The 13,658-nt window shown below is 28.8% G+C and overlaps 1 protein-coding gene across 5 annotated transcripts; it reads left to right on the top strand.

The window, feature by feature from the left end:
- The first annotated feature begins 234 nt into the window (after window positions 1-234).
- On the top strand, window positions 235-9,681 carry LOC145182802 (tRNA (guanosine(18)-2'-O)-methyltransferase TARBP1-like). Of its 5 annotated transcripts, none has more exons than XM_090077593.1 (7): window positions 235-936; window positions 1,232-1,582; window positions 1,874-1,967; window positions 4,297-4,613; window positions 4,959-7,455; window positions 8,789-9,250; window positions 9,342-9,681. In XM_090077593.1, exons 1-7 carry the CDS (start codon window positions 403-405, stop codon window positions 9,479-9,481), a joined length of 4,395 nt encoding a protein of 1,464 aa, XP_089933719.1. In that variant the 5' UTR covers window positions 235-402; the 3' UTR covers window positions 9,482-9,681. The 5 variants fall into 5 exon arrangements, with proteins under 5 accessions (XP_089933719.1, XP_089933721.1, XP_089933720.1 ...); XM_090077595.1 differs by having other exon boundaries at window positions 237-936; window positions 1,232-1,731; XM_090077594.1 differs by having other exon boundaries at window positions 237-936; window positions 1,232-1,731; window positions 1,874-1,970.
- Window positions 9,682-13,658: the final 3,977 nt, after the last annotated feature.

The following is a 13,658-nucleotide window of genomic DNA, read 5'->3' as shown; positions in this document are numbered from 1 at the left end:
TCAATTAGTAAAAATCTGTTCCAATAAGTAAAATCACGTGTAGCGAACGATCTTAGAACAGTTATGTACAATTATAAAGATTTAGTTCATTTTTACCCTGTGATCTATTTAAGCCACTGATCTCAACAACAACTATCAAGATTTTGAGATCAGTGATTTAAGCATTTTATTTTTAAAAATGCGGTTAAGAAAAACGTCACTCTAATTTGCCAATTCAGCTTTTAAGTAAAAAAAATAAAAAAATGGTAACCAATAACGCATGGTTGAGTTGTAACAATTTTCTAATAAACAAAACTACCTAAGTTTGTTTAACATTACTAAAGTATAATTGCTTTTGCTCACTTTATTATATATATTTTTTAATTTATAGGTTTTAGCTTATATTTATATCTTATATATGAGATGAGTTTTTCGTTTGATGCAGAGACCATAATTTCAGGTGCCATTTCCTCATTAAAGTTTGAAAACAATGATTGTTTTGTTGAGCACTGTCAAATTCTAGTTTATTACCTTCAAAAGCAAGCTGCTGATCAAACCTTAAAAGAGAAAGTAATTTTTCAAGTTTGTATTCCTTACCTAACAAAGGCACACAGAAGCAATCATGCTAATCATCTGGCTGGGACATTGTTGAAGTTATGTTGTTGCAGTTTGGTGTTTCCTAAGATTTTTTTGCACTGTTTAAATTCACTAAAAGTTCATGTTGATAATGAAAAGTATGCAACTGAGTCAACTGAAGTTTTGCCTGAAATTAGCATTCAGAATTTAATATTTATTCTGCATCTTTTAAACAATTTAGAAATGGAAAAAGATTTTACTGATGTTTTTGATGTTTGCATGAATTTAATTGAATCTGATTTCATAAGTGAATCAGATTTTAATTCAATAAATAGTTTTGTTAGCATAATCTATGATGCTTCAAACAATGCTGAAGATAAGGTAATTTAATTTAACATTTAATTATTATGTGTCTTATGGTACATTCATGAACCTTTACTTAGGAATAACTTTTAAAGTTTTTAAAAAGTTAATTTTCAATTTAAGAAAAGTTTTTTTTGCTTTACAAAAGTTTCATTCTCTTTTGTTTTCTAATAAATTATCTGAATGTATTTATTTTGGAAAAAATAAACATTTTCAAAGTACTTAATTTAGGAAAAATTTAGTTTACAGTTTAGGTTTTAAAAATAGTACTAACAATTTTAAATACCACTCTTATACCATATTTTTATTTTAGAGGCTGTGGCGTTGCATATCATTTTTATCTGATAAAAAAGAAATTAAAAAGCTGTTAATTCTGCTGGCTGTTAATGTAACACATTTAACTATGTCCCCAGATATGATAGAATGTGAATCTTTTTGGAGAATTCTACAAGATGGTCTGATAGATGAAGATCCATTGACTCGTAAAAGGGGTTTATATGTTCTTAAATGGCTCCTTAATTATCTTAGTACAATAAAGAAGTTTTCAACAAAGTTTGTAAATAATGATCTACCATTGATGTTTTGGAGTGAAGAGAAAAATGAGAAATTCTGGAGTATTTGGAAGACTATTATTTTATTATTTGAGACATTAGAAGAAAAGCAAGTTAGTTTTTATAATATTGATCAGAATTTTTATGTATAAGTTATGATTAGATATTTGGGACTTTTGAACATCTGGTGCTGGAAAGAGAATAGCCAGAAATTTTTTGGGGATTAATGCTTAGAAATTTGTGTGTGTTAATGAAGCACAGGGTATGATTTCTTGTGGTTATAATTTTAAAACTTGTTAAATTAATCAACTTGTTCAAGTTTTAGTTATAACAATAACTGACCTGAAATGACCTCATGAATATTATACCAGTAATATACAGTAATAAGCTGTCTTATTTTTCAGTTACATGTAATTGCACCTGTTCTTGCTTCAATGGAAATTGTGTTTGATGCTGCATGTTTGAAAGATGGTGGAAGTGTTGTGTGTTTAAAAGATGGTAGTAATGTTATTTAAAAACTATTTAGCCTCTAAATAATTATCAGTTATTAAAACTTTAACATCATAAATTTTCTTATATGCAGTCCTTTTTCCTATACAATTTATGCAATTGGTCAGAGAAGAAAGTTGTTTCAATATATAATTTGACTAGTCTTTAGTTTTGTTTTCATAAACTTTCATATTAGTTAAAATAATTATAGAGTTTGTATTTTTTATACAGGGTGTTTGTAAAGTCAGTTTTAGTCTTTGATTAAAAATTTCTCCTCATTATAATGATTTATCCATTTAAATATGTTTTAAAGATTGATTCTAGGAAATTTAATTTCAGAAAAAAATGAGCTACCAACTATCTTTTAAAGAGAGAATTAAAGTTGTTCTTCTCTATGTTAAATTTGAGTGTTCTGAGCAAGTTCAACGAGAGTGTAGAAAACAGCTTGGCACTCAGCCACCCTCCAAGCTGGCAATTCTAAAGTTGGTTGACAAGTTCAAGGAGACAGGCAGCATTCATGATCGAGAGAGATTGGGCCGGCTTTGCTCAGCTGTGACAGAAGAGTCAGTCGAAAGAGTGACTGAGCAACTTGTGAAAATGAGCGATTTCTCAATTTGAAATAGTGCTGCAGCTCTGGGCTTGAAACAGACCAGCTATTACAATGCTGTTAAAGAGTCAGGCCTTTGACCCTTTAGACCAAGCAAAGTCCAAGAGCTTAGTGAAGATGAGTGCAATTTTGTGAAACACAATTTTTCCAAAAATTCAGGTATGATTGACAAGCTTTTGTGGTTGGATGAGAATCAGTTTACTTTGAATGGAGTTATAAATCGTCGCAAAGCTGCTACTGGGCCTACTCTAACCTGAATGAAATATTTCAGGTTGGCACATCTAATGAAGGACTTATGGTATGGTGTGGAATGACTTCAGGTAGACTTATTGGATCATACTTCTTCGATAGTTCTGTACTGGCGAGTCCTATCTGGAAATGCTTGGCCTAAAGTTAAACAGCATCGTCTCCACTTTCAACAGGATGGAATGCCTTCCCACTATTCACTTGTAGTGAGAGTGGCTCAATCAAAAGTTCCCTGGTCATTGGATTGGCAGACGAGGCCCTATCAAGTGACCTGCACGTTCTCCTGACCTAACTCCACCAGACTTTTTCGTCTGGGGCTACTTAAAGGATATAGTATACAGGGTCAAACCCTCACACTTGTTGAGCTACGCAGCCGAATCGAGCAAGCCTGTGCAGAGCTAAAGCCATTGATGTGTGAGAAAGTATGCAGAAGTGTACCTGATCGATTGAAACTCTGCATAACAGCAAAAGGAGCTCATTTTGAAAATTTTTCTCTAATTATAAATACTATTGATAATTCTACTTTAGAATAAAATACATATAAACTGATTATCTTATTTCTTTATTTAGCTATATTTCATCAAAGACTTGAACTGATTTTATGAACACCTTGTAGTTTTCTTTAATTTAGGTAATCATTGATTTAAATTACTTTTAAGAACTAAAATTAATTTCTAAATAAAATTAATTTGATTTAGAAGTCCAAAAGTATTTCTGTTATATGGTCTAGTTTCAGGTCTGTTCTGGAGAAAACTTATTTTTATTACTTTGGGTAGGTGATACCCCAAATAGTTGGGTGATAAGTGATTCCTACAGTAACAATTGCTCCAGGTGCAACTTTTGGTTGTAGAGGTTGCTATGTATCAATTAGTAGTCAACATATTGGGAAAAATGTTGCAGGAGTTGTTGTGGTAGCAATCACTGTTATGTTGTGGCTGATGGAAAACCTGTCAAAAGTAGAAAGTGATTCAAGATATGTTAATACATTAAAATAGTATTTTAACATAGGATAGTATTTGAAATGGGATCAAGCATTATTTCAAGTCCTAAAGTTGCAGTGTAGTATACAGGCTATCCTACATAAAAGTAAAACTTTAAAAATAGATTTATGAAAGCAAAACAAAAAAAAATTAAGTTTTAAAAAAGAAAAAAAAAAAGAAAAAGAGAAATAAAAACTTATAAAAGTAATAGTTATGAGATCTTATAAAAGTGAAAATGCAGCAAAATACCATCCAGTGAAGTGTTTAGAAACAAAAAATTTTTCCATAACAGAGTAGTAGTTGGTTAGTCAATGATTAAATTATTGTGGTTGTACCAAGTTTTGTTGTTGATATTACAATTCAGTAAGTTAGTGTACTTGTAAGGTGAGATGCATTTGATCTGATAATCTGTCCAGTTTTTGTGTCCAGCTGACGTAAAACTTTAAAAGTTTTAGAATTTTCTGAAACATTAAAAATTTAGTTGGGATTTGTTGTGTTTATCTAGATTTGAACTTCCTTCACTTTTCTTGGTTTTTGGTACTGCTCCGTCGAATCATGACCCATGAATGTAAAGCTTTGTGCAAGTGGGGTTTACAATATGCTTTACAAATGGATTTAGTCAAATTTCCATTACTGCTTCAGAAAAATCTTTCCTTCATATTCAATGATTTAATGGAATCTTTAAAGTCAATTTATGTGTTTAATTGTGATGATGATGTTCAACATGGTAATCCTCCAGTGGTATATTCAATGTTAGAAAGTTTTTTTGTTAACCTCCTAAAGAATTCCAATTATGAGCAAAAAAGATTTTTTTTTTCAAAGGTAATTTTTTTTGAAGAACTTTTTACTACTCAGTAAAAAAAAAAAAAAAAACATCAGTATTTTAACAAATGTAGAATTTATCCTATTTATATCATACATATAATACATATAAAAAAAACATCAGTATGTTAATAAATGTAGAATTTATCCTATATATCATACATATAATAACATATAAAAAAAACATCAGTATGTTAATAAATGTAGAATTTATCCTATTTATATCATACATGTAATGAAATACTAAATATGTATATATGTGTGTGTGTATATATATTGTGAATTTACATTGTTTATTATATTGTATTCACAGATGTTGTTGACTTAAGGTATCTTGAACTTTAGATTCTGTTATTACTTTCCAATGTGGATTTATGTGATCTTTCGCTTGTTTATATTACAAGAGCTTTTAGTACTTTGCAGCTTGTTGATTCATGGTCAACGGATGAAATAAACTTGCTCAAAAAATTTCTTTTTAATTTTCTCCCATTAAATAGAATTGAGTATCAGCAAGTAATTTTTCATAGTGTTACATCTTTCTTTACTCTGAACTGTAAATCTTCAAATGACAATTTTGAAGATGGTATTGAAATTTTTATTCGTGGTTTAAATGAAAGTTTGCTGGCTTACAATGATTGCTGTTGGTCTGTTTGGATTAAGTGGCTAAGGAGTTTTGGAACAGATAATATTTCCTCTGAAACTCTGAGTTTGATGCTTTTGAGTAATACAGCTAGCACCAAGTTTGTTATTGTTTCCTTTATTTTAGGCTTGGAGAAATCAATAGACATATCTCCAATAACAGATGTTATTTTGAAACTAAATACCAATCCATACTTAGATAAAAAAAAAAAACAAAGCGCTTTTCAAATTATTAGTAACTTTTTGAAAATTATTAAAAATGGTGTTCAAGTCAAAGAAGACATTGACTCATCCTTACACACTCTGCTAGATTATCTTGGGTGTTTACTTAAAGATATTGCTGACTACTTTATCCTTCAGATGAGCAGCTCCTTGCAACATGGATATATTGAAGAATGTTTAGGTGTTGTTTCTCAATATATATCTTTAGCTAGCAGATCAAAATATTTCAAGAATGTCTGTAAGCCTGCAATCAATATTCTATGTTTTAATATTCAACAAATTATCCCAGCACAGTTGGCTCTTTTGAAAGAACATTTATACAGTGATTCATTCAGTGTAGTTAATTGCTGTCAAGCCATAAGTATTTTTTTAAAGATAAATATGATCTATGAGCAGCCATGTGCATTTCACCATCAAGAGTTGATTTTTACTTTTCTAAATGTAAATCGTAGTTTGCTGAATAAACTTTGTAGAAATAGTTTAACTTATTTCACTTGTGATACCTTTATAGCTGCATGCTGGGAATGTTTTTCAATTCTTTACACCTACAGTGAGAGTAAAAAGGAAATTGTAAAGCAAAAAGAATGCATTTTGAAGCAGTTTTATATTGATATGGATTTGTCATCTTATGCAACACAAGAAATTATTCTAGAATTTTCAAAACATTTATCAAGTTTATTTTTAGAAAATTTAGGGTGTATTAATACACTCATTACTTTTCTCCATAAAGTTATAAGGGAAACTTCTAATGATCGATTGTTTTGGAGAATATACCAAAATTGTATTGCAGGAATTATTCATCCCGAACTCTTACAAATTAAAGATTTGTTTGATATTATACGTAGTTGTTGGCTACATTTGTATGAGTTAGGAATGAGAAAATCAGGTATTGTTAATATTGCATTTGATGAGTTTACAAAAGCTTGTAGAGCTATCGGAACAAATGCTGGATCCAGTGTAGAGCAATATATTGATATTTTAGTTGAAGTGTGTGTATTTGGGCCCTTACACAATAAAGATGTCAAGCCTTACAACCATCTTATCGACTTTTTAAATGCTGAAAAGTGTTACAATATTGTGCCCAAATTAAACTCTGTTTTGTTTCAAGATCGCTATGTCAGAGCATCGCTTGTAAATTTTCTGCTAGAAATGCAATCTTTACCTGGTTTTGATCAAGTTTATGTTCAATTTCTATTTAAGCTGCTTAAGTATGAGTCTACAGTTTTAAAATCAAAGTTTGTTTACTATCCTAGTTCTTTAATGCACAGACAAAAAATTCGTATATGGCAGATGGTTTTAGTATTACTTGATTTATTACCTTCAGGATTTGAGTATGAAAATCTTCTTGATATACTGTATGACTCTTTAACAATTGACAATCAACCTTCTGTTAGACGTTTTATTGAATGGTCAATTGTTCATATTTACATAAAGAATCCACATTTTATAAAATCACTTTGGAAAAAAATGGAAGTTGCAACAGAAAAAATTTTGACAACTGTAGTAAATGTCTTATCAATATCAATACAGTTGGCAAAGTTGCTTGATGTTGAAGATTTTGTAGATTTCTCATTTACTGCTATCCCTCTCATTCTTCCATGGACACAAGCACAGCACATGACATCTAGAATTTTATCTCAAACTGCACTAAAGGTAATTTGGAATCGAATTATTGACGTAGACCATGTTCAGTTGAAAGAAAAGTTTTCTTTGATTGAACATTGTTTCACATTAACAGAAAAAAACTCATCAGTTGTTAAACACCGTTTAGAAATATCTAAAAACTTCTTTTACCATTCATTTGATCCTGTGCGACATTATTCATTAGAGTCAATCTTCAAAGGAGTTTTGTCACACACTGAGTTGCAATCTGATGAATGGATACCAGTTGAATATTTCCATTGCAATTGGAAGGTTAAAAATCTGAAGTTGCTTGATGATGGCAAAAGATCATTTCAATTTAGTCATTCAAATAATGAAGGTAAATAATTTCACACTATTTACTTTAAGCTTTAGGGTTTAAGACATTTAACAATATTCAAAAGGTTTGTATGTCTATGAAACCACATAAACAGTTGATTGTTTGAGGTCCTTTACATTGGTATCAGTATAAGTTACTGTTTGAGGTCCTAAATAATGCCATCACTTTAGTCATAAAAAGTAATGCCACCACTATAAATCATAAAAAAGCACCTTTATTACTTATTGCCAAATTTTATAACTAAAATTTGGGTTAATAAAGGTAAACAGCTTTATAATAAAGTTTTACAAAATCTTAAAGCCTAATGTATCAACATATTTATTGAATAAATATGTTGATACATTGCATTTGGCTTTTTTACACAAATTTTACTAATATTATTAATTCATTTTATCTTTAGTTCAAATTTATTTATGGTGTAATAGCCATTATATTTATAGTTTAAATAACAATAATTACTGAATGATTATATTTAGTATGTTTTTGTTTCATCTGGTTCTTAAATCTCAGAAACTGTATTGCTATATATATTTAATTAAGAAGTCTAGAATAATTTTGGTAAATTATCTTATTTACTCTAATGTGACATAAAAATAAAAAATTAAAATTGAAACATTGTTTGCTGAACATTTACAAAAGCTGACATTTATTAATGATTTTAGTGCTTACTTATAGTTATATTTACATTAGAGAGCAATTTCTTATATAAGCATAGTAGTTAGCTTAATAAGTGTGCAATATCAAATTCGAGATTTTGTTGCCTGAGCTCTCCTTATTGATTTTTTTCAAATATTAAAGAATAATAAATTAAAACATATAAACATAAAATTAGGTAATTTATGTTTTAATATTTTATAATTTTAATATATTTTATAATTTAAACTTATTTTATAATTTTCTATAAGATGTTTATGATTTTAAAATATTTTATGATTTTAAAATATTTTATGATTTTAATATATTTTATGATTTTAATATATTTTATGATTTTAAAATATTTTATGATTTTAATATATTTTATAATTTTAATATATTTTATAATTTTAAATATATTTTATGATTTTAATATATCTTATAATTTTAATATATTTTTAACATATTTTATATTTTTATTTTTAACCCATTTACAGTTTTAATATATTTTATAATTTAAACTTATTTTATAATTTTCTTTAATATATTTTATGACTTTGATATAATTTCTTTTGATAAATGCCTTTAACGTTTTAAGTTTTTTTTTATTTTAATGAGGTAAAGTTGATATTTATTATTTGATATTTTTATTAATTGATTTGCTTAGATGCATGTTCATGTTTCTAATAATTCATTTCAGATATTTTAAACGGAGTCTTGCTAGACAAACAGTTAACTGATATTCAAAAAAAAATTATGCCATGGAGAGTTTTACCTCCATCAGATGATCAAGTTCTCCGTTCAGAATTTGCACGCAAACAAGATATGAAAAAATCTGATTTAATATTGTGTGGTGTTTTGGTTGAAAAAATTCCAAATCTTGGAGGTTTGTGTCGAACAGCAGAGATATTTGGCATCTCTAGTTTTCTTATTGGAAGTCAACGTTACATAAATGAACCTGAATTTCAGTCTTTAAGTGTATCTGCTGAGAAGTGGCTTGATATTCAACAAGTTCTCCCAATAAAACTTACACAATATTTACTAGATTTAAAGGAAGATGGCTACACTTTGGTTGGTGTTGAACAAACTGCCAAAAGCAAAAAAATTGGAGATTTTGTGTTTCCGAAAAAGTCCGTACTAATTCTTGGTAATGAGCGAACAGGTTAGATGTTTTAATGTCTACTTTTATTGGATTTCTGATTATAACAACCTTATTAGGTTATTTTAAAAAGTTAACATTTCTATTTGCTTAGGAATTCCAGTGGATTTAATTCAGATCCTTGATGAGTGTGTAGAAATTCCACAAGTTGGAATTATTCGATCATTAAATGTTCATATAAGTGGTGCCATTATGATTTGGGAGTACTGCAAGCAACATGTTTTTTCAGAATAAATTTGATTGTTTTCTGGTTATAGTTTTTTTAATGGTTAAAACTTTTTTTTTTCTATAATTCTTGAATATGAATCTTAAGATCAAATTATATTTTATATTTCTGATCAACGGAAATATTTTAACAAAAATGTATTACAGTTCAGAATATTTTTATCAGCTTATAAATTTTTTATTTGCAATAAATATTTAAAGGGCTTCAAGCAGTATATTGATTTCTATAGAAACGAATTTCTTAGTAGTTTTATAATTTTTTAGGTGTGTTCAGAAAAATAGCAATACAACAGTAACCTTATTGCTATTAGTAACCTAACTAATAGTATGTTACTATTATTATTAGTATGTTAGTATTTGTATTTCTGGTTCTAAATAGTTTGCTCATAGGCTTAATAGTGTAATACAAAAATGATAGAATGAAAGTCATTTTGAATAGTTTAATTATCAAAACAAGCATGTTTAAGTTAATAGCAAAATATATAATAACAACAATAGTTTGCCAATTAAAAACATAAATTGATGTATTGAGAGCCTAAGCTTCCAATCTTCCTAACTACATTTTATGTGGCCCTCTAATTAACTACTCAAAAAGTGTGATTTTTGTAGAATAGTAGTATTTGTTAGTGTAAAAATATTTGTTGACATATCGTTGCCCCAGTTCAACAGTGTACCATTTAAAAACCAGACATTTTAAGAAAAATTAAGTTTTCTAAATTATCAATTAAAATCTTTGTCTACCACATTTCGATTGGTTGATTGTTAAGTTAAATTTTGATTAGTTAGTTGCCCAAGTAAATTAACTTTTTTTAAGATTAAAGATATGTTGGAATTATTTTTTCAATAATTTAATTGAGATGACTTTCAGTTGTTACAAAATTGTTTGTCCTGACTATTTTTTATTATTTCAAGAAGTTACTTTTATTTTTAGATGTTTCAGTTTTTGCTTTGAGAAACAAGTAACATTGGGTGGTAAGATTTTAGCTTAATATGGTTAATATGGTTAATATGCTTTGTTATTAAAACATTGTGTAACTGACTAAATTATAATTTATTTGTTTTTAAACAACTTTTTTAAGGCTTAAAAATATTATGTAAAACATAACATTTCTAATATTATGTTAAAGTCCAGTCCAGTATTTAACTAATAATTATCGTCCTTAGTCCTCAGACCTTGAAAAAATTGGTGATAAATTGTTTCTTGAGTAAAGATTATAAAGTACTATTATTAGTATTATTATATTGTTATACAGATTATAAAGTATTATTCTTGAGTCACACAAACTTGTAAGATCAACTTTTCTTCTTTTTTAAATTCAAGGTGGAGCTGAATAAGCTTTTTCATGTTTGGTTTCTTTGTCTTGATCAGTAGATGGAGAGCAATAAATTTGAACTATTTCATTTAGGTTTTTAGAAAGTAGATAGAGAGCAAGAAAACCCTCTCTATAACTTCTAGATAAAAAGTATTTCCTTGATAAAAAACTTTCTATTGCTTTCCTGTTATATACATCTGTATCTATTTCTTTTACCTGGAACTGCATACACTTACATGGTAAACAGAATGTAGTTCTTATTTTAACTGCTACAGTTATCAGAATAAAAATTAACTTTCTTGCTGCTACCTACCTAAAAGTAGGATCACATTTCTGATTTTCTTTCAAAAAATCAGAAATATGATGCTATCCCTACTTTTATAGGACCTTGTTTTGCACATCCTTTATCCCAAATGTAACTGTACCCTTACTTAGATTTGGTATCGTATATTAAGGAAATTAAAAGTGTTCAATTACCTTTTATAGTAAAATGCTAAAATCTAGTCCTTTGGAGTTTGTATAACAGCAGTTCAAAGCTACAATAATGTCAGAATCTAGTTCCCTGCTGCCGTATTTGTCTTCTTTTTTTCTTGACTGTATAAGTCTTTTTCTTTGTGTACCTTCATTTCTTTTTTCGGCTTCAGTTTTCATTTTTAGAGAAATTTGTCTTTTTTTGGCACCAAAAAGTTAATATTAAACTTAGTATTAAATATATTTTCATAACTTTTATGTCTATATTTTCATGCTTTTTAGTATATGCAATGCCTTTTTCAATGCAGTTAGCTTTGTATAACCTGTACATTTGTGTTCAAATCTCCTTCAATAAATTCCCTTGGTAGTGGTAAGACTCAGTTTTTTAAATGCTCTTCACTACTAAAAGATCTATTTTCGGTTGGTTTTTTCCTTGGAGATCTTCAGTGATAATACCTGTATGAGTTATTGTACTTTTTAGAGTTTTCATAAGTTGAACTAATAATAAATGTCTCAAATATTTTCTTATACTTTTTTTTTTTTTGTGGGATATGTACATTAGGGTATGTCATACTTTAAAAAAATTTTAAATTTTCAAAAATAACAATTTGGGGAGTGATTTTATTATGTGGTAGGTATTTCTAAACAACATTGAAATAAATTTTTTTTTTTTTGGTTAAAAATGAACATGAAAATTGCAATATTTAAGTAAATACCGTTAAAATGAAAACAATGGATAAAACTACATTACATTTTTATAGCATGTGGTATAAATTTTTAAAACACTAAAAAAGTATTAGAAATTTAAAACTTGCCATTGAACTGTCTGAAGCTGTTATATTTGAAATATCAGAATGTTTTATAGACGTACACGGATTTATCCGAATATACTATAATTACATAAAATGTTTTAAAAAAAAACATGTTTTGATGGAAAATAAAATTTTCACGAAAATGAACATTAACTAAACAGTTTGATTAAATCTTTCTTGGATTTCAGATTTGGAACAACATCTCTGTGCTCTATTCTTGCTCTGATAAAATCACGTCTCTGAAAACCATAAACAGCAGCTGCTGCTTCAGTCACTTGCTTTACAACTCTTTCACATGACTGGGTGTGGAGAGGATAGTAAGGCACTTCCATAAGAGAATCTACTACTTTTTGTAAATCTTCTTTTGTCATATTGCATGTGAAATTCGGCTCCAAGATTAGTTCATTACTCCAGTCAATAAGTTCAAGGAGTCACTGCATCAAAGTTAAGTGTTGGTTTTTTTCGTTTTCTTACACTTACATCACCTTGCTCTGAGTCTCCTCTGACTTTCAGAATTATGTTAACTGCAAAAGTTCTATTTTCATTTGATGAGCTTGCAAGAAGAGAAGTAAGAAGAGACTCAGAATGAGCATGAAATGACCCATTTTGAATAGACTTTGTAACAGCATCCTTGACTTTGACTGTTTGACCTCTTAATAAATAAAGAAGTTTGAGTAGATGATGGGGCCCATCAACAATAGAGTGTTTCACCTTGGTTTTAAACCACATATGAAAGTATACTTGAGCCACGAACTGAGAAAGAACTTTTAGAATTTTTAATATATCACCTTCCAAGCCATCCTCACAAATGTAAAACCAGAGGATTGCCTGACCAGTTCTGAGCCACCTGCTATGGCAAAGATTTCCACATTTTTTGTTGACAAGTGAAGGATTCAAGATACCTGATTCAAGACAAGAAACTAACTTGTAGCTTAGTAGAGCGTTGGTGGACATTGACTTTAAAATTTCATCTGGAATTTTAATCAGAGGTTCAATCTGTCTAATTGGTTCAAACTTTTCTAGTCGTTTTATTTGATTTACTTTTGATAATAGTTTGCCTATAGGCCCTTTAAATCCATTCTTGGAGTGTGTAGGCCCATCAAGAGTTGCAATTAGGTGTCTTAAAGGTAGCTCATTTTTATGCAACATGCAAATTGACCAAAAACATTTTCTTCCAATAAGTTTCTCCAGATGAGTTAATAATCCGCCATTGTTACCAGACCCAGTCATTGAATTTGTAGAATCTGATCCAATCACAATTATAGTTTGATCAATACCTCTAGGAACCATCCAGTTATAAAGCCCGACTGCAGCTTCTTTAGCTGGTTTGTTTGGACCCTTTGAAGGTGTGTAATGGGTAAAATAGCTTCCATCTGGTTCAGAAGTAACACTTATGTTTTCTTGCTTTTCTTCTTTTCTTCGATAAAACGTTTTAGTAATTGAATCTTCAATCAAAATTAGAGTTGGATCTTTTCTTCCATCTACAAATATACCTTTGATAGGTACTTCAACAATTAGTTTTTCTGATGAAACTCTAGTTTTATCCATAAGCTCTTGTCTCGCTCTCCATATTTTTTTAGGATCATATGC

Source organism: Hydra viridissima, unplaced genomic scaffold (genome assembly GCF_058129835.1).
Source record: "Hydra viridissima isolate aposymbiotic clone 2 unplaced genomic scaffold, HvirCarnegie_v1 scaffold_2, whole genome shotgun sequence".
Taxonomy (NCBI): domain Eukaryota; kingdom Metazoa; phylum Cnidaria; class Hydrozoa; order Anthoathecata; family Hydridae; genus Hydra; species Hydra viridissima.
This window is presented reverse-complemented; position numbering and strand designations above follow the sequence as displayed.